Genomic DNA, 23661 nt, shown 5'->3' on the forward strand with positions numbered 1-23661 from the left:
GTGGGGGTATTTTTGGAACTTGGAGTTGTCCTAAATGATATTGCAGGGACAGATGCTGGATATTATATATCTTGACATAACCCACTGAATGTACTGGGGAGAGTGTATACTACAGTGTTAAATATAATCCATGCGGTGTAGCAGTGCTCCAAAACATATTCAACGAATGCAACGAAAGTGCCACAATGATGGAAGAGGTTGTTGATGTGGGTAGAGTCGGGGGGGGGGTGGGGGGGCGGTATGTGGGAACCTCTTATATTCTTAAATGTAACAATTTTTGTGATCTATGTACCTTAAGAAAAAGATAATTTAATAAAAAAAATAGAAATAAAAAACAAAAAACATAATCCACGTCATGCTTGCACCACCAAACCCAATAGGATCTCTACACCCCTGTCAAATCCCTTCACTGCACAACATTTAACATTTTATGTAATCTAAGTATCTTTTAAAAATAAATAAAAAATACATGAAGAAACATGATCCATTTAAGAAAAAAAATTATAAGAAATATTAAAAACTTTTACTCTTTGCAACCCATTGTTAGAAGAACAAAAAGAGAAGCTATAGATTTGGAGATATATTTGAAAATCATTTCTCTGGTAAAAAGTTGTATCCTGAATAACACAACACACAGTTACAATTCAATGAAAAGAAAAAAAAAATCCATGTTTCAAAAAGGCAAATGATTTGCATAGACACTTCAGTAATGAAGATAGAGAAATGACAATTAAGCATGCGAAAATATAGTCAACATCATTAGTCACTGGGAAAATGTGAAGTAAAACTACATCAAGATAACACTTCACACCCAGAAGAATGGCTGTAATAAAAGACAGATAATACCAAATGGTGGCAAGAATGTGGACAACATGGAAGCCCCATGCATTACTGATGGGCGTGTAAAAAGATACAGCCTCTCTGGAAACTGGCATTTTCTTAAAATATTAAACACAAACTTACCATATGATACAAGAAATTCACTTCTAAGAATCTACCCAAGAGAAACGAAAATATATGCCCACATGAAGACTTGCATAGCAGCACTGTCCATAAGAGCCCAAAACTGTAAGCAATTTAAATGTCCATGAACTGATAGATCATCAAGACCTGGTACAATGGAGTAAAAAGAAACTAAATATTGATACATGGTACAACATGGACGAACCTCAAAACTACAATGCTAAGTGAAAGAAGCTGGATGTAAAAGATTCCCAAAAATCCCCCAAGTTGCATATTTAGAGACACACAAAGCAGATCAGTGTTTACCTAGGGCTGTATGTGAGAGCAGAGATTAACTGCAAATTTGGTAGTAATTGCATAGTTTTATAAGTTTTATTAAAATCATTGAATTATACACTTAAAATGAATGAATTTTATGGTATGTAATTTATATCTCAATTAAGCTGCCTAAAGAAGTGACTAATACATCTTATATATTTAATTAATTCAGTCTTTCTTTGGTTTCAATTTATTTTTATGCAGCCCTCAGTCTATTTTTGTTGCTGCATTTTCATATTTGACTCCTTATTTGGCTCCTTTTTTGTTTTGGTCTCTGATTTTGCTCTTCATGCTTTATTTGATGATCTTATCTACTCCCAGGGCTTTGACTATCACCTAAATCAAATACCTCTAATCTATATATCCAACAGAAATCCACTTGTGAAACTCCAAATTGGTATTTCCAAAAGCTTGTGGATGAAATCCAACTAGATATTTTATTCCATAGATACCTCAGTCTTCATCCATTTAATATGATACTTATTATCTTCACCCCTCCTTTACCATTTCTATATTCCTTTTTGCAAAATGTATTGGAGAACGAATTCTTCTTCCAATCTCGATACTGAAGTCAAAATTTTCCTAGCACTAGTATGGTCCTTCCAAACCCAAAACATAAACTTTAAATTTTTATTGTCTGTGATCTGAATCATCATGTAAGGCTGTGTCCCCTGGTTCCTACTTTCATTAATCAAAATAGAAACTTTTAAATTGATATTTTTGTGTACACTGTGTCCAGTGCTATTTCCCTTACTTTCTTCTCCCTAGAGTCTGTGGCCAATAATATAACTGTCCTGTGACTACAGTTTACAGTCTAGTGATGGAGAAGAAAACATAAGGAAATAAATGTAAGAGGATGGGCTCTTGCCTCTGACATAAACAAATTCAGGACATCACACTCTGGGGTAGGCACGAGGGAGCTTGTCTTTGATGCTTGACTCCTTCCCCTTCCCACCACTCTATGGAATAATCATCGATTAACCTAAGTTTAGGGGCCTTTATCAATCTTGTGAAAGGTTCGCAGTTTGATAGTTTAACTTGAAAGCAGTGAAAACGGGGCATACTGGGTTGTGAATGTTTCCACAATAAAAATTATATTAAAAATACACATTAATGCTCTAATTTTATTTCCAGATTATTAATTGGATAGAACATCTTTTACTACTAATGGTTCTCCTTTAATTTCCTCTTCCGTGAACTATTTTTCTGGTCAAGGCGGGGCTCCCAGGGGGTCAGGGGCGGGGCCAGTGGCTGGACTCCGGGCGGGTCAGGAAGGAGGCGTGGAAGGACCCGGGCGCGAGGTCAGGGACCTGGGTCAGAGGTCAGGTCAGGAGGGGTCAGGGGCCGGGGTCAAGGAGCAGGCCTAGTGGAAGGGCTTGGGGCACAGTCAGGGTCAGGGGCCCAGCTTCAAAGTCTAAGAGAGGGGAGGGGGCAAAGTCGGGAGGGGTCAGGGCCGGCTCTGGGGGCGGGGCCACCTAGCGAGCTTGGGCGAGGTCAGGGGTCAGGGTGAGGGGCGGGGTCAGAGGCCGTCCCTGGCAGGGTCGGGGTCAGAGGCCAGGCTCGGGCGGGGCGAGGGGTCAGAGGCCGTCCCGGGCCGGCAGGGCGCGGTCTGGGGGTCGGGAACGGCCAGCCCCCGCCCTCGCTGGGTGTCGGGTCCCGACGCGGCCGGGGCGATGGGCGCGGGCGCGGGGCGCACCCGGGAAACGCGGCGCCAGGGGCGCCTGCGGCTGCTCCTGCTGCTGCTGCTGCCTCTGGGGGAGGCGGCCCCGCCCCCGGCCCCCGGTGCCGCGGAGCCCCTGCCCCCTGCCCCTTCCCGGGCCCCAGGTGGGGGGGAACAGGCCCTGCGGGGCGGGGGGGGGGGGCGTCGGGGGCAGAGGAGCCCAGCCCGGGGGTCAGGGTGGGCGGGAAGCTGGCGGGTCCGGGGCTGAGGGTGAAGGGCTGAGCTCGGCCCAGCGGGGAGGGGCGGGAAGGGTGGGGGTCGTGGCCCGGGCCCTGGCGCCCGGAAGTCCTCTGAGGCTCCTCTTCTGTCTCCCTCCCACCCTGGAGGCCCCAGAGAGGACATCAGCCGAGGTGGGTCGCAGGCTCCCCACCCCTGGGGCCTTGTTTGGTGGGAATGGCAGAGGGGAGTGAGGGCCTGGGTGGGGGGAGGGCAGCCTGCCCTGAGCTCCCCTGCCCTGGGCTCCCCTGCCCCTGCCTGCGGCCTGGTGAGCACTGCGCTCCCCGTTCTGAGTCTCCCACTGCTTCCTCCCCATGGCCCACCCCCTTCTTCCTGTAGACCTGGAGAATCAGGAGTCCAGAGACTGGGAGTGACTGGCCTCACCAGGCACGTGGCCTCCCATGAGGTCTAGGTTTCTCGAGCTCCTGTTCCTGCCCGTGGCGCTCTCATTTTGGGGTACAGGAGCAAGGTGGAGGGACAGGGTGTTTGTAATCCAGGACCTTGCACCTGTACTGTAGCCTGGAAGACCCACCATTTTTTCACCTGCACGTAGGTGTGGAGTGTGCCACTTAAGGGGAATAATTTCCTGGCAGGCCCGTGAGGGATGGGGCTGTATCCCCGGAGATGCTGCCCTGAGCTGCTGTGGCCCCACCTGGTCACGTAGCCCCATCCCCTACCAGACCCGGGTGGTGGTTCCCACAGAGCGTCCCTGTGCTCGGGGGTCCAGTCCCAGCAGGAGCCACTGAAGGCACAGACCGCGCAGCCCCAGTCATTTGGCCACTTCCCTCTTGAAGTGGAGGAGGGGACTCACTGGTCGTGACAGTCTGGGGTACCCTGGTTCTCTGACGTAGGTGGGTGGGTGGGGGGTGTCTCCACAGTGTGCGGGAAGCCCAAGGTGGTGGGGAAGGTCTTTGGTGGCCAGGACGTGGTGGCTGGCCAGTGGCCGTGGCAGGCCAGCCTGCTCTTCCGTGGCCGGCACCTCTGCGGAGCTGTCCTCATCGACTCCCTTTGGGTCCTTTCGGCCGCCCACTGCTTTCTCAAGTGAGTCTTCCTTCTCTGGTGCCCCCACCAGAGGGGCTGGGTGGGGGGAGGAGGAGACAAGGTGTGTTTCTCCTCTGGCCTTTGTTCTGGGTCCCTCAGCTGGCTCCAAACGCACAGCGTGGTTCCTGCCTCTGACCCGGCAGTGCCCCCTTCCCGCTCCCCTCCAACTCTCCTTTCATTTGCCTAAATCCTCCTCACCCTTTATCCCCAGCCCAGGCTGCCACCCCTCGAGGCAGCCTCAAGCCCCCTCTGTGCTGGGATCAGGCACAGCTCCTCAGTGGCCCAGGGTTTCCTCATGGAAGATGCTCTGCATCTGTCTGTCCCAACACAGACATGCCTTTAGGGCGTCCACTGTGTCCGCCTTAGCCATGATGTGAATGGGGCGACCTCTTTGTCACCCGCATTCCAGAGCTTCTCTGTGGGTCACCTGGGCCCTCGATTTCCCACACACTCCTGTTGAGTCAGGATGTCTAGGTGGGGACTGGGACTCCTGCATGTACAGGCATACCTCGAGATGTTGTGGGCTTGGTTCCAAGCCACTGCAGTGATGTAAATGTTGCAATAAACAAGTCATATGTTTTTTGGTTTCCCAGTGCAACAAAAGTTATGCTAATACTATACTATGGTCTCTTAAGTGAGCAATAACATTTTGTGTAAAAAATGGACATACCCTAATTAATAAACACTTTATTGCTAAAAATGCTAACCATCACCTGAGCCCTCAGTGAGCTGTAGCCCTTTGGCTGGTGGAGGATCTTGCCTCAGTGGATGGCTGCTGACTGATTAGGGTGGTAGTCGCTGAAGGTTGGGTGACTGCGGGAATTCCTTAAAATAAGACGGCAGTACAGTGTTCCACATCTTTGACTCTTCCTTTCACAGATTTCTCTGTAGCATGTGATGCGGTTTGATAGCATTTTACCCGCAATAGAACTTCGTTGAAAACTGAAGTCAGTCCTCTTGAACCCTGCCGTTGCTTTATCTATTACGTTTATGCACTGTTCTAAGTTTTCTGTCATTTCAACAATGTTCATTTCACCAGGAGTAGATTTCAGCTCAAGAAACCACTTTCTTAGCCCATCCACAAGAAGCAACTCCTCATCTATTAAATTCTTATCAGGAGATTGCAGCATTCAGACATGACTTCTGGCTCCACTTCTAATTCTAGTTCTCTTTCGATTTCTACTACATCTATGGTTCCTTTGCTCACTGAAGTCTTGAACCCCTCAAAGTCACCCATGAGGGTTGGAACCAACTTCTGCCAAACTCATGTGAATGTTGGTATTTTATCCTCCTCCCATGAATGACGAATGTCCTTAATGGTACCTGAAACGGTGAATCCTTGTCAGAATAAATTCAATTGCCTTTGCCTAAATTCATCAGTGGAATCACTATCTATGGCATCCATAGCCTTATGACATATATTTCTTCAATAGTAAGTCTTGAACGTCTAAATGACTTCTTCCATGAGCTGCAGAATGGGTGTTGGGTAAGCAGGCATGAAAACCACAGTAATCTACACTTCCATCAGATCTTTTGGGCGACTAGGAGCATTGTCAATGAGCAGTCATATTTTGAAAGGGATCTTTTTTTCTGTGCAGTAGATCTCAACTGTGAGCTTAAAATACTCAGTAAAGCATGTTGTAAACATGAGCTGCCATCCAGGCTTTGTTGTTCCATTTATAGAGCACAGGCAGGGTAGGTGTAGCATAATTCTAGAGGTCCTAGGACTTTGAGAATGGAAAATGAGCACAGTCTTCAACTTAAAGTCACCAGCTGCATTATCCCCTAACAAGGAAGTCAGCCTGTCCTTTGAATCTTTGAAGACAGACATTGACTTCCTCACTTAGCTATGAAGGTCCTAGATAGCACCTTCTTCTCATACCAGGGGTTTTTTTCTTTAATATTTATTTTATTTATTTCAACCCTCCCTTCCCCCCATTGTCTGCTCCCTGTGTCCATTTGCTGTATGTTCTTCTGTGTCTGCTTGTATTCTCATTAGGTGGCTCCGGGAACTGATCTTGGGACCTTCTGGAGTGAGGCAGTTAACTCTCTTGCACCACCTCAGCTCCATTTCTGCTACATCTTATTTCCCCTCCTCTTTGTCTCTTATTGCATAATCTCACTGTGCCACCTCTCTGCATCAGCCAGCACTCCAGCATGGTGTGGCATTCCCGTGTGGGCTGGCACTCCGCGTGGGCCCGCTCGCCACGTGGGCTAGCTTGCCATCAACAGGAGGCCCTGGGTATCGAACCCTTCACCTCCTATATGGTAGATGTGAGCCCAATTGGTTGAGCCACATCTGTTTGCCCAGGCTATTTTGTCTACACTGAAAATCTGTGCTTTAGTGTAGCCACCGTCATTCGTGATGTTCGCTAGATCTTGTGGCTAACTTGCAGCTTCTCCATCAGCACTTGCTGCTTCTCCTTCCCCTTCTGTGTTGTGGAGATGGCTTCTTACCCTAAACCCCGTGGCCCAGGCTCTGTTTGCGTCATGCTCCTTTTCTGCAGCCTCCTCACCTCGCTCAGCCTTCCCAGGCTTGAAGAGAGTAAGGGCCTTGCTCTGGATTAGGCTTTGCCTTTAGATAACTGTTTAGTGCAAGAGGCCTAGTTTCTGGCCTATCTTGCCTTTGGACATGCCTTCCCCACTAAGCTTAATCTTTTCTAGCTTTTGATTTAAAATAAGAAACATGCAAGTCTTCCTTACCCTGGAAAACTTAGGGGCCCTTATGGGGCTATAAATTATTCTAATTTCAATATTATGTCTCAGGGAATAGGAAAGCCCAAGGAGAGGGAAAAGGGAACAGCTGGTCAGTGGAGCTGTTAGAACACGTTTATCTGTAAAGTTTGGTGTCTACTACGGGCATGGTTTGTGGTGCCCAAAACAATAGCAGTAGTGGCGTTAAACAGCACAAATCACCATTATAGGCATAATAATTATGAAATATTTGAAATATTGTTAGAATTTCCAAAATGTGTCATAGGGACATGAAGTGAGCACATGCCATGGAAAAGTGGTGCCAAAAGCCTGGCTCGATGCAGGGATGCCAAAAACCTTCAGTTAGTGACGGTGCAGTATCTCCAAGTACAGTAAAACGAGGAGCCAGTATAGCCGGCACCCAGTGAGTCTTCTCAGCTCTGAAAGCTGTGTGCCTCGAGGGAGCTGTGGTCACCCCATCCCCTGGTGCTAGGCTGCCTGGGTGGGAGGGTGGGGCCGCCCGACCTGGAGACCCTACTCCTGGAGCCTCCCCTGGGCCTGGCTCTGGGCCCAGATTCTGAACAGAGTTGGGGGGATCCTGGGAGGGTGGGGGAGGGCAGCCCAGGGTAGGCCCAGGAGTTGGGGTCCTGGCACTGACTGGCTTTTTGGTCCCAGCTGTATTCTGTCAGCCTCTGCCCTGAACCCCACTCCCACGGGGACCTTCTGGGACAGGGGAAGGCAGCACCCCATCTTGAGGTGTCACCAGCCTGTCAGGAGAATAAGGCACAAGTTCTCAGCATGATGCAGGCAGGAAAGCCCAAAGGCTGGAAGGGCAGACCCCGGGGAGGGAAGTCAGAGGAGCAGCTGTGCTCCCTGCTAGGGGGTAAGGGAAGCTCCCTGAGGAGGGGCGTGGGGCTGGAAGGGCTGGTCCTCATGGAAGGATTTGGACATGTAGAGTCTGGGGGATGATCTGGGTGAACAAATCACAAAGGTTTCAACTTTCTTCACTCCTGTTCAGGGATCAAGGAGAGGTACAGTTTCATGTGCTCACTAGTTCATTTATTTAAAACTGTTATGAATTGCTGATGACAATGTGGAGTAGGATGAGTGAAGAGGAGAGGGGTAAGGCAGGTGTTTGGTCCCACAGGTGAGTCATCAGGAGTCCAGGTAGAGCTAGGATGAGCCAGTTCTCCCGAGTAAGTGAAAAGAACTTGATTTGATGACCTCACCAAGGATCTTTCCATCACTCGAATTTGCTGCTCCACTGATGATAGGGTGCGATGTGGAAGCCATATGTCCTGAGGTTACGAGCAGAATACCAGTGCCCCTCTAAAAAAGAGCTCAGGACTGTAAGAAGGGTGGACAACAGCGTCCTGGAGCCATGGCGGGTGGAGGACCCAGAGCGCTGTGGGAAGTTAGGCGAGGCCGCAGGGAGGGAGTCCTGGCCCCACGCTCAGAGATGATGGGTGCTAAAAGTCATTCTTCCTCCAGCAAAACACAGGCCCCTAAGGACTACCAGGTTGTGCTGGGAGACACCCACCTGTACCAGCAAAGTCAGCACACCCAGAAGATGGCCGTGAATCGGATTCTCACTCACCCAGATTTTGAGAAGTTTTACCCCTTCGGGAGTGACATTGCCATGTTGCAACTGCACCTGCCTGTGAACTTCACTTCGTATGTCATCCCTGCCTGCCTCCCGGCCCCTGACGTGCAGCTGCTCACCTACAAGTCCTGTTGGATAACCGGCTGGGGGAAGCTCTCCGAGGACAGTGAGGGGGTGTGGGGCAGGATGGAAGGGGGGTGGTGAGGGAACTTAAGGGAGAGGATGGAGAAGAGGGAGGGGGAGAGGACAAGAGAAAAACAGGGAGAAGCAAGATTTGCTCAGCCTGAGGTTCCCAAGAAAGGCCCAGGGCTGCGTGAGTGGGGCGTGAGGCTCCCTAACCTTGTAGCCTTTCTGAGACCACCAGCCTTGCTCCTCTTGCCTCATTTCCATCACCTTTGAGTACCAGCCATGTTAGCTGCCTTAGAGCTTCAGAGGTCCCTAGTCAAAGACTCTGTAAGTCTGGGAATATTTTACTTTGTGAATCAAGAATCTAGGGTTCTTTGAGTATTTGTGGTTCTTGATTCCAATGTTTGAATAATCCATGGATATGAAATTCCTTGATTCATTTCTACAGTCATGTGTGAGGCTGACCAATTTGAGACCACCAACACTGATTTTCCATTGCCATAGAAGGTGCTTGGAGAAATGGAAAGAAAACACATTTATGGCTTCCGACCTCTGGGCCTGATCATTAACTTAGAGTGATTATGACTTAAGAGTGTTTAACCTCTCTCATCCTCTCTGCTCTTCTCCTAAAGTGGGTCAACTGTCTACTTCTTAGGCTTATTAGGATGAAGTGAATAGCAGTTGAGGAAGTATTTTGTTTAGATTGAAAGAGATATGCAGCTAAAGTCCTATCCGGAAGGGTATTTACTGAAGAAAAGAGTGTTTATAGTTTGGAGAGTTGCTTTTGATAAAATGTTAAAGGAAAAAGAAGAATATATATTTGGAATTATTGGTAGGGCCATAATTTGCTAGTTTTTTTAACGGAACAAGTCTGCACTGGGTGCAGCTGTGCTATGCAGCCTCTCTGGCCCTTTCCCACTAAGTGACAGGTACACCCCCTAGTCATTGTAACAAACAGCCCCCTCCCCCAGCACTTCCAAACATGCCTCCCAGAGGGCCCTGCCCCTCACTGAGCGAGGGGTACTCTAAGGCAGATTGAGGAAGGATATCCCTGCTCACAGTTTGGAACAGAATCAGCCACCATATCAAAGAGTGCATAAAGGATTAATGAAGGACCCAGCCCTCAGCCAGTTTTCTGCCCCACCATGGCTCACTCCCCTCTAGGTTTGAGTTTTCATATTTGTTTGCTCACTTGTCATTATACACACACAGAGACACACACACATTGGTTACTCCTTCAAGGCTGGGGCCACATAGTACTTGCCTTAATATCCCAAACTCCTCCACAGGCCCTAGTACCTTGAGGTCCTCACTGCTGTGCCCTCATGCCAACAGTCCATGATGTCTGGCCTGTAGCCTCCTAACTGGTCTCAAGTGTCTGCTCTTGTTGTCGCCACTTAAAACACACAACTGTCAATGTGCATTTCAAATCATGAGTCTTGATACTTTTCTCTTCACTGCCCTCCAGGGCTTTCTCATTTCTGCTTAAAATTAAATCTAAACTTCCTACCTTGGCTCTGAGACCCTGTATGGTGTGGCTTCATCTCCTACTGCGTCCCTCACGTGCTCCATCCTAGCCACAGGGGCCTCCTTCCTGCTCCTTATGTACCGGTGCCATCTTCACCTGAGAGCCCCTACCTTAGCTTTCTGTTGCAGCATGCTCTGCCCCTAAGCTTTGCATGACCAGTTTCTTCCTCACATTTACAGTTCAGCTTAAATATGTCCTTCTCTGAGAAGTTTATTTGGTCATGTGAGCTAAAGTAGGTAACCTTTATTATGTCACATCTTCCTGTTTTAGTTCCTTCATGACACTTCTTAGATGTAAAATAATTTTATTTATTCACTACTTTACTTCACTTTCTATGTCTCTCCCAACTAAAAATGTTCCCTTTTATATCTAAAAGATGCCTAGCATGAGTATAGGTGAGTAGATGAGTGAACAGATTAGCGAGTAGAGAAGACAAATGGGAGGATAGATTAATGGACGATGGATGTTGGTAGGAGAACAGATGTGGTGGCTGCCTGTGTAGACACATGGAGAGTGAATTGGGTGGTGGATGATAGGGGTGGATTGAGAGATGAAGGAAAGGGTGAGTAGGTGGGCAAATGGGAGGGTAAGAGCATGAGTGGGACTGGAGAGGGAAGATGGGTAGATGGATGGAGGAATAGGTGAGTGCATGGGTGGGTGTAGGATTGGAGAAAGCTTAGTGGTGGGTGGAGAATGGATGGGACAGTTCATGAAAGAGTAAATGTATCAGTGGATGGGTAAGCTGCAGTGAAGGTGTCCAGTGTTTTGGGGATTTGCCTCCTTACTTTGGCAAGGAGAAGGGAGCAGTCTGTGGCTGAGAGAAATAGAGAATAGGATGAGTTAGTGGAAGTTTCAGAAACAGGAGGGAGGCTTATCAGGGGGGGTGTAGACCCCACCTGAAGCAGTGTGGACAGCTCAGCTGTCCTGAGAAAGCCCCATGCTGGGGGGGAAGGTGACAGTGAGAAGAGCCTGGTGAGCAGGCAGGCAGAGTGGAGGTGCAGCGTAGCCTGGGATTGCTCTGCTGGTCCACAGACCACCCTGCTGACTCCCCCCTCATCCTCACAGCACGGCTGCTCCCGCCCTTCCCTCTCCAGGAGGGTAAGGTGAGCCTCATTGAGAACGAGATCTGTAATATGTTGTATGAGCACAGGACTGCCGGAGGCAAGATCATGGTGCAGGAGGAGATGCTGTGTGCTGGGGACTTCTCGTCTGGAAAGGCCATCTGTGAGGTGAGCGAGGCTGGTTCTTGCTTCCCCTGCCTGTCCTCCTGCTGTCAGTTTCTCCAGGCATGGTGCATGTTGCTTCTTCTCTCTCTGAGGAGACCCTTGGTCTCCCTGCGCCTCCCTGCTCTGTCTCCCCTAGTTTCCACACCCTGGTCACGTCCCCAGCCTCGACCCTCCCAGCTGGAGGGCAGCAGCTGGAAGAACCCTCAAACAGCATCTATTTTTGTGTGTTTTTAAACTTTTTTAGCTTATGTAAGAGTATGTAATGCATGGGGTTACTAGCAGCTCTGTGGTCCCTTTCACGCCCCCTTCCTGTCACTAATGCCCAGGGACAAACACCATCTTCACTTCAAAGTGTAGGTTAGATTCTGAATTTTTTATAAATGGAATTTTCAGTGGGTGCCTTTTCATGTCTGTTCTCATGTTATGTGTGACAGTCATCCATACTGTGACATGCAGTTATAGTTTAGTTTATTCTCATTGTGCTCTGGTATTCTACGTGGGAATTGAACTATATTATCAAGTCTATTGCTGATTGGTATTTGGGGGTTTCCAAGTTGGAGGGATCATGAGGACTAGTGCTAGGAACACTTTTTCATATTTGTGGACGCCTGTGTGTAGTGGTGCTGGATTAAAAGGTATGTAGATGTTCAGCTTTGGAAGATGTTGCAAAACAGTTTCCACAGTAGTTGTGTTAGGCCTCAAGGCAGGGCCTTTGTGGATAAGCAGAGATGGCATGAAGAAAACTTTAACATGAGAGTTGGGCAAACTCACATTTATTACGTCTGCAGAGGTGAGGCGCCAAGGCCAGTCTAAAGTGACTCAGACCCGGCTCCCTGTGCTGCAGTTTCACTCTTGCTTAAATACCTGTTACTACTTAGCATTTGCTTTGATTATGCTTTAGTTTTTATGCATATGGATGAACACACATAGCTGGTTATATAATTGTATGATTATTATGTTCAGAAATCACGCTTGCACATACATTGCATGATCAAGAAAGGGGCAGATAACTCCACCCCTGGGTGGGAATTTTACTATGTTAATTAAGCAAGTTGAAGTGAGGACAGCAAGGGGCTGCTTCTGTGCAGGTCCATCCAACTGGTTGAAGCTGGTTTTCATACTTCATTGCTTCAACTGATATTCTTGATCACCAAAAGTAGAATTTGGCACAAAGAGAGGGTTGTATTTCATTACCTTCTGATTTACATACAATTCTTTCCTTCATATCCTAGCAAGAGGGAGAGAAACAAGTTACTTTCCGTATCTGGTCATCCTGCATCCATCAATTACATCATTTCACATTCCAGTAGCGGATGAGAGTTTATATCTTGTCAACTCTTGACACTTTCCATTTTTTCCCATTTTAGCCATTTTGGTGCATGTACAGTGGTATCTCACTGTGGTTTTAATTGTCTTTTCCTGATGGCTAAGCTAAATACATTTTCATACATTAATTGTCATTGGATATTCTCTTCTCTGAAGATTCCATTCAAGTTTTTCCCTCTCATTTTTTCTGTGGAGTTCTCTATCTTTTCCCTGCAGGAGCTCTTTATTCTGGAAATGAGTTCAGTGTTGGATGTATGGATTGTACAGGGCTCCTGCTCTCTGTAATGTGCCTCTTTATCACTGTGGAAACTGAGGCCCAGAGTGGGCCTAAGGGGTGGCAGCACAATCTGGGGCCGGGTGTTCTGACTCTAAGCTCAGCCCTGCCTCTGCACCACCGCTCGCAGGGCCCAGCTCCCCAGCTGACCTCCATGGTGAGCTTTTGCAGAGACAGCACGTGGTGAAGTGGAGAGGAAAGCACCAGGACTGTGGGGTCGGAGAGGCCAGGCTTCAGGTCCTACCTCGTCCTGCGTGCCTGCCCTGTGGCTGGGACAGTCGTCCCCTTTGGAGCTTGTTTCCTCCTCCGTAAAGTGGGGACACTGGGCCTCCTCCATGGGCTGTGGAAGGTGGTGTCATGGGGAGAATAGCATGTCCCCCACATTCCTGCCCATCCAGAACCTCGGAATGCGGCCTTCTTGGGGAATGGGGTCTTTGCAGATGTGATTAGTTAAAGGTCTGGAGATGAAACCCCCCATGACTGGTGACACATAGAGGACAGGGGAAAAGGCCAGGGAAGACGGAGGCAGAGATTGCCGTGGTGGTGCCCAAGCCAAGGAGTGGCAGCCCCCACCAGAGTCCAGGACAAGCAAGGCAGGGCTTTCCCTCGAACTTCGGAGGCAGCCCAGCCCTGCCGACCTCGCTTTCCGACTTCTGACCTCAAGATCCCGGGAGCAAACTTCTGTTGTTTAAACCCACCAAGTTCCTGGCAATGTGTGACAGCAGCCCCAGGACACTAACACAGGTGGACGAATGAGTCCAGCCCATGGCAAGGGCCATCGCCCACTGCTGCTCCCATCACTGCCCAGTGGCCTGGCTGAGCCAGAGGAGGAAGCTCTCCTCTCCTGCCCTCCTGAGAGCAGGCGGACAGCCATCATGCCTCCTTTCTGGCTGTCTGTCCTGAGCCTTCCTCCTGGCAGCCTCAGCTGAACCCAGCGATGGAGCGAGGCCCTGCCGAGTGCCCGAGTCTGCTGGGGGCTCAGCTATGGAGTCCCCAGCCCAGGCTGGCCTCCTCGACCTCCCTCCCACCTGCCTTCCCTGCAGAGGCCCCGCCCATGGAGTCCCAGGCCCCACATTGGTCTGCCTGCCAGCTGGTCATCCCAGCTGGGCGCTCCCCAGTCCTGCACCTCTTCTGGTCCCTTCCCCAGCTGGAGGACCCAGCTGAGCTCCACGCCTGGGAACCAGCAGATGCTTCTTCCCTCCTGCCTGCTCTCCTCTCCCCTCCTCAGCCTTCAGTCCCCAGCTTGTCCACCACATTCCATCTGGATTCATCTTTTGCCAAACCACCAGAGCTGCTCTCCAGTCCCACCCCAGGTGCTGCTCTCCTGTCTCCCTTAGCTGCTGCCCCCTGCACAGCTCTGGGGAGACAGGGTAGTGGGTGTGAGGTAGCTCTCAGACCACAGGGTGGGACAGACCAGCTCACGTCAGCACTTGGCCACTTACTGGCTCTATGACCTTAGCAAAGTTCCCTTGCCAGAGAAATGAGCTTATTCGCAGCTTCTATTTCTTAAGGTTCTTGTAGGAGTAAAATGATACAATTCCTGTAGAAAATTTAGCCCAGTGCCTGTCAGTTAATAGGTGCTTGACAGGTGCTGACTTTTTTTTTATTTAAAAAAAAATGTTACTTTAAAAAAATATAAGAGGTCCCCATATACATTCCACCCCTTCCCCTGCTCCTCCCACATCCACAACCTCTTTCATCATTGTGGCACGTTCACTGCATTTGGTGACCACATTTTGGAGCACTGCTGCACCGCATGGATAGTGGTTTGCATTGTAGTTTACACTTTCCCCCAGGCCACCCAGTGGGCCATGGCAGGACATTAAATGTCCAGCATCTGTCCCTGCAGCACCACCCAGGACAACGCCAAGTCCTGGTGCTGGCTTTTATGTTCCTTGCCTTGTCGTCTCCGTCTGTCTGAATTGTGCTCATCCTTCTAGGCTTGTCTCACACGCAGGTGGATTCACCCGTCCACTGCAGTCCTGCCTCACACACACACACACACACACTCACGTGGCCCCCTCCCATCTCTACAGCTGTGCAGTGGGGCTGGGGCCCACCTGTGTATTTTTCTGCCAGCTGAGGGCTTCTCCCCTCTCTCCCAGCCCACGTCAGAATCCACAGGCTCCATCTGCTGAGTCACCTTGGGCTGGAGGGCCGGTCCCCTGCCTGGAGGGTCAGGCCTCCCCTGGCCTTGAACACCTGGTGGGGTTTAGACACCTTGGGGAGGGCAGGGCACTCCCTATGGAAGCCCCTGAGGCAAGGAGCTGAGCAGGGACGGCTCGTTCCAACTCTCCAGGAAGACCCCGAGCCTGAGCTTCCGCACGAGTCTGAAAGGGCCGCAGGGCTGAGCGCTCTCGAGGGTCTTTCCTGCCTTTCCCGCCTCCAGGCTGCCTCATCCCTGGCTGTGGCTCCTCCCTCCCTCCTCCAGGCCAGCAGCCGCATGGTGCGTCCTCTCTTCTGTCATCACACCTCCTTCTCCTACCTGAGCCTCCCATTTCCCTTGTGCCAAGCCAGGTAATCCAGAATAATCCCCCCCTCAAGGTCCTGACCGTAATCCATCTGCAAAATCCCCTTTACCCTGTAGAGACATTCCCACAGGCTCAGGAGGACACGGGCTTCCTGGGGACCACAGTTCCGCCTTCACACCAAGTCGCCCCTTCTTTCTCCTCCAGCCTCCACTTCCCCCTGCCACACCCCACCTCCTCCTGCTTCTTGTTTCAGTGAGAAGACCCAGCCACCCAGGCCACACCCCGACCTCCTCGGCTCCACGCCCCACCTTCCTTCGTGTCCCTGCTCTCCTGGCGCCTCCATGGCCCTCTCAGGCCAGCCCCTCTGCCTGGGCACAGGGTCCCAGGGGATTTTCTCCTGCTCCGCTGACACTGGCCTTTCCCTCTCACTTCTGTTTAATTGCTGTTGAGCACCAGGAGGGGAGGGGCTTTGTCTTTTCCACTGTGTGTTTTCCAAGAGCAGTGCCTGGCACCTAGAAATGCTCGGTGTGTATAGTATATATATTATATATTACAGGAGTAGCTGAAAGGCTGGCAGTGCCCTGTGCCCTCCACCCACCACAGTGCTGAGGCAGTGCCTCTTTCCTCCTGGCCTGGGAAGTGAGGGGGCTGCTTCCACCGCACGGTCCTGCCCTGACCAGATCCAGGAATCCCCAGCAGTATTTGCCCCAGGCCTGGGCCTGCACAGCCGCTTTCCTCCTCAGCACATCCCTCAGATGGCCAAGAAGTTGAGAGAAAGCCCAAGGCCCAAGGGAGTGTCAGAAGTGGAGGAACAGGTGGATGAGTCGCTCAGGGTGACGAGGGCCAGGGTCTGGCAGGGGGTCTGGCTGACCCCTCTGGCCCCCGGCCAGCTCCTCTCCTGGGGCCTGACCATAAAGCCATCCCCGCAGGCCTCAGGCAGTGTGTGCTCCGCGGCCTCCACGCCCGTCCCCTCAGGTCCACAGTTTACAGATCCAGGTCTGTGTTTCCAATCCTGGGATCAGCTCAGAAGCTTCTGGAAATTCAACTCCAGTGAGATTTTGACTCATAGGATTTCAGTGGATCTGATGTCTGGGCTGTTACCAGCATCACCCAAGTGCTCTGATGAGCTGAGTCCCCGTTATGAGACAGCAGCACCCTGCCTGCCCCCTGGTAGTCCCAGGCCCACGATGGGTAGCACGCCTGGCTCAGCCTCCACTGCCATCTGCTCTCTCTTTCTCAGGGCGACTCCGGGGGTCCCCTCGTCTGCCAGCTCAGCAGTGCCTGGGTTCTGGTGGGCTTGGCCAGCTGGGGCTTGGACTGCCGGCCTCCCGTCTACCCCGGCGTCTTCACCAGGGTGGCCCACTTCGCCTCCTGGATCAACGGCACCGAGAGGGCCACACCCAATCCTGATCCCACCTCTGCTCCTCAGACCCAGCCTGCAGGCCAGCTTCGGGGCGCTGCTTGCTCGCCCAGGCTCGGCACATCCCTGCTGCCTCCACAGACCTTGCTCCTGCTGCCACTGGTCCTCAGCACCTGGTGGCAGACCCCAAGGTGACCACTGGGGCCCTCCCCTCCTTCAGCCTTCTGTCCACTTTGAGCCCCAGTCTCATGCCAGAACCTTCCCCTGCCTCCCCTTCCCAGCCCCACAATCTCTTTAAATATTTCCTACTCTTTGACTTTAATGTTCATCAGTTCCCACCCCCAAAACCAAGCCTGAAAATAAACTAAAAGAAGTGAAGGCCCCACCGTGCTCCTTCATTTGTCCCACCTCCCAGCTGTCTTCCAGCCCCCCTGACCCTCCTGCTCCTCAGAATCACTGGTCTGACTCCCTGGACAAGGAAATTAGACCTCATGGGAGACTCTCCACCACCTGGAGCCCAGGAGGAATGTGGTGGTGTAGGGGGAGGGACAGACCAACGGACCTCCGGGAAGCTGGGCCTGATCCATTGTCGACAGAGAGCTGGGGTCTGCAGAGGCAGCCTCTGCAGTGAGCAGCAGCCTTTCGGAGCAGGTGAGACATCTCCCCAGCTATCTACATCCAGAGCAGTGAGGGCCTCACACACTGTAGAGAAAAACAGCACATCTGGGGTTGGAAGGGTAGGGAAGGGCCCCTGAGGCTTTGGCCATTTGAGTTGGACTACGGCACATGACGCCAAGGGAGACTGAGTGAGGGGACTCTAGGCCTGCCTTCTTGGAGGGCTTTTGATTGTGGTTGTGCCTAGGAAAGGTGGGTTGGAAGCAGAGGGGTGCCTGATGCCAGGCTAGAGCCAAGGCTTTGGCCGGTAGTCCTCAGACTTCTCCTCCTGGAGTTGCCTCTTAGTGCCTTACTCACACACCCTGAGCCTCCCTCTCTGCTACTCTGAGAAGCAAGACCCACTGCCCACCCTACTCCCCCCCACACCTGAACTTGCTCCATCCTGCAGGAGGCTGCAAGGCCAACCTGACTTGGTGTGTCCATGAACTCCTGGGATGGGAGCTTGGCATTGCCTTTTTGCTTGGCTGACCTATAGGACTCAATGGCTGCACAGTCAGCCTCTAAGCAGTGTCCTAGGTCATCCTTCATGCCATTCTGCCCATGACAGAGTCCTTGTGCTACCAGGAGTCCTCCCAGGCAGGCCTCGGCACCCACAATAAAGTGGGGAAACTTCCCTTTTTTGCAAATCCTGGTATTGGCCACATATCCTGGACCCTCACAGTAGTGGGCATACATGATGCCACACATGAACAGCAGGATCTCACTAGCTTAAGCCCTCTGCTACTGAGGCAGGAAGTTCCCAAAATTATCTTGAGTGGTGTATCCCTAGGAAGCTTCTTCCATGTTTCCACACCTGTACTGGGCATAGCTGTCTGTCTTGGCCTTTGGCCTTCCCTCTGGCTTTTTGTCTCTGCCAGTGAGGTACCTCTGAGCCTAATTGTGCACACAACACTTTGTGCACAACCACCACCCATATCTTAAGAGCTCAGCAATCTCTGGACCTGGACAAGACAAGGGAAAGATTGCCTCTCCTGGTGGCAAGCTCAGTTATGAGGTCTCACAGCAGTTTGTCCATGCCTCTGAGATATCAGTTATGAGATAGCAGGGGGCTCAAGCATGTTTTTCACCATTCAGGGAAGCTCCGGTGTTAAGTTTGCCCTATTACCCACTCCACTAGCCCTGGAAGTACTATTTTCTTCTGAACCATTGTACCTCTGGGTTAACTGTCCCAGAATTTTTCTCCCGTGGTGATTTCTGCCTGGGGAGCTGGTCTTCATATACTCCAGTCCAGGAGTTAGGTGACTCCCCGCCCCTGGACTTCTCAGATCTCTAAGTCAAGGGATCCAAATACAGATCAAGTCCACACTGAAGATCTCAGCTCAGCCAGTTCCTCCATTACCTGAAGCTAACTTAAATGCTAAGTGTTATTGTCCTTCTTTAGCTTCTTTTAAAGAAAATCAAAGACTATTAGGGTTAAATAGCTTTTACGTGTCCACATTGGTAGTAAATAGCAGAACAGGAATTCAAATCTGGACCTCTCTTGAGAGAACTTGGAAGCCTTTTTCCTTCCCACCTCTGCAGGCTGCTTTGAGATGGCTTTGCCCTGTTTGCTTAGGCTACTCTTCAGGGATTTGTTCTGACTTTCCTCTAGAGTGAGTCCCAGGTATGCACTCCTAATAGACTCTGGTGGGAGTGGAGACTAATCCAGAGTGGAGAGGAAAAGGGCTGGAGCCAGAAGAGCTGTAAGGAGTCAGCGGGTCAGCGCTGGAACTGGAGAGGCACCTGAAGTCATCAGCAGGGCCTGAGGATTTGCAAGGCCTGTTCTCAGGCCTCCTGCCCTTGCAGGTGGTACCTTGGCAGGTGGTGGCTCTCCTTGTCAGGGTCAACCCTGGATAAGCTATGGTAGGAGTGAGGGTAGGTGGCTTGCCTTGAATCAATGTGTGGATGTGTTGAGTGGCTGCAGCTTGGGGTGGAGATGGCTGAATGGGAGGATGGGCTAGAAGAAGACCTTCTACATTTTCTTACCTTGACTCTTCCCACCCCATGGCCTTGGCTTAAATGTTGCTGAATCCTTCTCTGTTGCCACCTTGGTGGGGGAGGAGGGGCAGGTGTCAGTCAGTGTGTGAGCCCTTCCAGGAATTAGGCACAAAAACTCTGTTAACATAAGGCATGGCATCGGTGCCATAGGCATGGTGCTTACCTGAGATGGCTTATCTGGACCTGCAGATGGCTTGTTGGAAAAATTAGGGAACACCAAAGCACTGGAAATATGTAGGACATATTCTGAGATCTCATCCTCCTTGTCCTTATTCAAAAAGGATTAGTTTCCAGGTGTGACATAAAACAGTAAGATTCCTCTAATTCTGCCCCATCCTGCCCCTCTTCATCTGCTTTATTTCCAGAAGGATCTGTTTCTATTGGGTATTTGAAATATATGTTAATCTCTTCCTCATCTCCCTCATATTGTAGCGGGTCTAACGCAGCAGCAATCTGTTGGCCTAAAGCCCAAACTGACAGGGCAATAGATTCTCCCTTTTGATAGGCTCTGCATAAAGCCTTCATTACTTGTCTCCACTGTTTCAAATTTAAGAGATTTTTACCTTGTGGCTGAAACCAATAACAATGTTTTTGAACTAAAGCAAAGAACTCTAACAAATCACCATTTTTCACTGACACCCCTGTAGTATTTAATAAAGTTTTTAATACTTGAGAATATTCTTCCAAATGTCCTGGTTGATTACCCATTCCCTGATGACTTTGCAGAAATGTTATTTACTTAATCTTGAAGACTTGAGTCACTCTGCTTTGGACGTCTCACTTGACCCTCGACGAGGTCTTTTCCGTGGGTTCCCAATATGACTATGGAAGACTCACTTTTTTCAGACTCACTTCTTCAGGCCCCACCATTTGGGGACCAGTTGTCAGAATTGTTGACCCGAAGGGTATCGGGAATGAAAGACAGAGAGGTTGGGATCAGGGGATCTGAGAGCATTGAATCCTCAAGCTCATCAGACAAGTTTACTAATTTCAGGGGCTTCCTTTTATACTCCTTCAGAGCATGAAAGTAGGCAATTATTCCTAGTTAGTTATTACCATTACATCAACCCATTTCAGTAAAAGTAAATATACATCTAATGTACAGAACAATCTAATTACACCTCTAGGTACAAAATCACTGTGTTCTTTAACACTATTCTATAAACAAGCCTATAAATCTTGTTGCTCACTTTGCCTCGTTCCATCTGAACACACAATCTCCTTGCTGGCCTCGTGACCTGCATGTAAAGCCATGGTGACAGTATGTCTCAGTGGTCAAAGAAGTAACTTGCTTAACGGAAACAATGTGCCTTTGTTTCCCACACTTCTACATTTTGGTTATTGTGAATAATGGTAATATAAACATTGGTGTACAAATATCTGTCTGATATGCTGCTTTCAATTCTATTTGATATATACTAGGACTAGAATTCCTGGGTCATATGGTAAAGTTATGTTTAACATTCTGAGTAACAGTCAAGCTTTGTTTTCCACAGTGGAGCTACTGTTTTACTTACCCACTGTAGCAGTTTGATACAATTAATGAATTCCAAAAATAAATATTGGATTATGCTTGTAATCTGATCTATACCTGGGTATGACTGAATTATGATTAGGGCTTTAATTGGGCCACATTATTAGGGCATAAAGTCTCCACCCTTTGGTGGGTGGGGACTCACAGATAAAAGGCATGGCAAAGAACAGAGTTGAGGACTGTCTGATTTTAGAGTTTTGATGTTGGAATTTGATGCTGAAGACTTAAACTGGAGCCCTGGGAAGTCAGCATGCAGAGGAAAGAGAAGCCAGCCCAGGGAGGGAGGAACCTTGAAGCCAGAGTACAGCAAGCCCCAGGAATGTAGGAATCTAGGAAGCCTGAACCCTCGCAGATGTCGGCAGCCATCTTGCTCCAAACAGACTTTGTGAGGGAAGGAACTTATGCTTTATGGCCTGGTATCTGTAAGCTCCTATCTCAAATAAATACCCTTTATAAAAACCAACCCATTTATGATATTTTTGCATCCGCACCCCTTTGACTGACTAATACACCCACCATCAATATATGATTTCTTTGCATAGTTGCACTTACTTTTAGATTGCCAAAGTCTGTCAATAAAAGCTTACATTTCCAAAGTTGTGAGAATTCCAAATCAAGGCATCATCAGAGATGTTTTCTCACCAAATGTTGACTGCTAACAGATAGTGGCCACATGGCAAGACAAGATGGTGACTGGTTTCTGCAAGGTCCCACCTTCCCCTCCAGGCACATATTTTCCCTGAGCTCAGCTGTGGGTTATCAGGCACAGGGCTCTTCTCTTCCTTCTCCTTGCTTGGGCCTGCTGTGCTGATTCTGGTTTTGGAATTAGTGTGATAGTGACTTCATAAAGTGAGTTTGGTGATGTTCATTCCTGTTGAATTTTTTGGAAGCACTTTAGCAAGATTGTTATTAGATCATATTTGGATGATTTGTAGAATTCACCTTGTGTAAAGGAGGTGACTGCCAATGGGTGTGGGGTTTTTCTTTTTGAAGTAATGAAATTGTTCTAAAATCTTTTGTGGTGATGAATGTACAATATTGTGATTATATAAAAGACATTGATTATACACTTTGGATAGATTATATGGTATGTGAATATATCTGAGTAAAATTGCTTAAAAATACATAAATAAATGAAAGAATAGCCAGAAATAGCATATCTGCACAGCAGGGGAAGCATAGAGAGTGAGAGGTGAAGAATTTTCTTTTTTTTTTTTTTTTGCCTGCTTTTATTATTATTATTTATTATTTTTTTATCATGAAATAATGATAATGCTCTAATAATGATTGAAATGATGAATGCACAACTATGTGATTATACCAAACACCATTGATTTTACACTATGGAAGAATTGTTTGCTTTATTAACATGTATCAACAAAATTGATTTGTTGAAAAAAACTCACTTGATTTTGGTGTATAATACTTTTAATGTGCTTTTGGATTCAGTTACCAAGTTATTTGTTGAGGATTTTTGCATTTATATTCATTAAAATATTGGTAATATTTTTTTCATACTATCATCATCTAGTTTTGGTATTAGATAGAGATGTCTCTTTCTCCCTGCAGCTTTGTGAATGTGTGCCTCATCTATCTTGAACACTCAGGATAGATAGATAAATATTTATTACAGTTATTTCTTCTTGGTGAATTGCCCCTCTTATTAAAATATAATTACCTTCTTTATCTCTTATAACCATTTTGCAATTAAAGTCTATTTTGTCTGATATTAATATCACAACACCAGATCTTTTGTGATTACTATTTGCATGGAATACCTTTTTTCAGCCTTTTGCTTTCAATTCAGTTGTGGCCTTACATCTGATGTGTCTCTTGTAGATAGCATACCATGCTATGTGGCGCATATTATTTTTAAGCCATTCAGTGAGTCTCTGTCTTTTTATTGGGGAGTTGAATCCACTAGTGTTCAATGTTATAACTGTAAAGGCATTATCTTTTTTGTCCATTTTATGCTTTGATTTAGGTTGTCATATTTTCCTTGTATGGCTTTTTATCCTTCAAGTAACCCTTACTAGCAATCTTCATTTCTACATTCTTCTCCAAGGGTCTCACCCTTCCTTTTCTTTTCAGGCTGCAGCACTCCCTTTAGTGGCTTAGACATCTGTTCTTTTGCAATCAAAACACTCTGTTTTTGTTTGTCTGAGAAGACTTTAAACTCACCCTAAATTTTGAAGGGCACTTTTGTTGGTTAAAGAATTCTTGACTGGTAGTTTATCTCTTTCAGTACCTTAAGTACATCATACCACTTTTTCTTGCCTCCATGTTTTTTTGATGAGCAATTAGCACTTAGTCTTATTCAGGTTCCCTTGTATAAGATTCATTGGTTTTCTCTTGATGCTTTCAGAATTCTATCTTTATCTCTGGCATTTGTTCTGAATAATAGGTATCTTTCAATAGTTCTATTCATATATATTCTGTTTGGGGTGAATTGTCCCTCTTGGATATTGATATTTATGTATTTCATAAGGGTGGGGAAGGTTTGAGTCATTAATTTTTTAATTATTCTTTCTGCTCCTTTTCCATTCTCTTTCTCATCTGTGACAAAAATAATGAGTATGTTTCTGCAATCACACTGTCATTCTGTTCCC

At 48.5% G+C, this 23661-nt stretch overlaps 1 protein-coding gene across 1 annotated transcript; it reads left to right on the top strand.

Annotated features, from left to right (window-relative positions):
* The first annotated feature begins 2954 nt into the window (after positions 1-2954).
* Positions 2955-17239, top strand: LOC131279561 (putative serine protease 47). Its single transcript, XM_071216516.1, has 5 exons — positions 2955-3105; positions 4069-4258; positions 8444-8721; positions 11275-11438; positions 16747-17239. The coding sequence occupies exons 1-5, from the start codon at positions 2955-2957 to the stop codon at positions 17059-17061; spliced, it is 1098 nt and encodes a 365-aa protein (XP_071072617.1). The 3' UTR covers positions 17062-17239.
* Positions 17240-23661: the final 6422 nt, after the last annotated feature.

Source organism: Dasypus novemcinctus, chromosome 8 (assembly GCF_030445035.2).
Source record: "Dasypus novemcinctus isolate mDasNov1 chromosome 8, mDasNov1.1.hap2, whole genome shotgun sequence".
In the NCBI taxonomy this organism is placed as follows: Eukaryota; Metazoa; Chordata; class Mammalia; order Cingulata; family Dasypodidae; genus Dasypus; species Dasypus novemcinctus.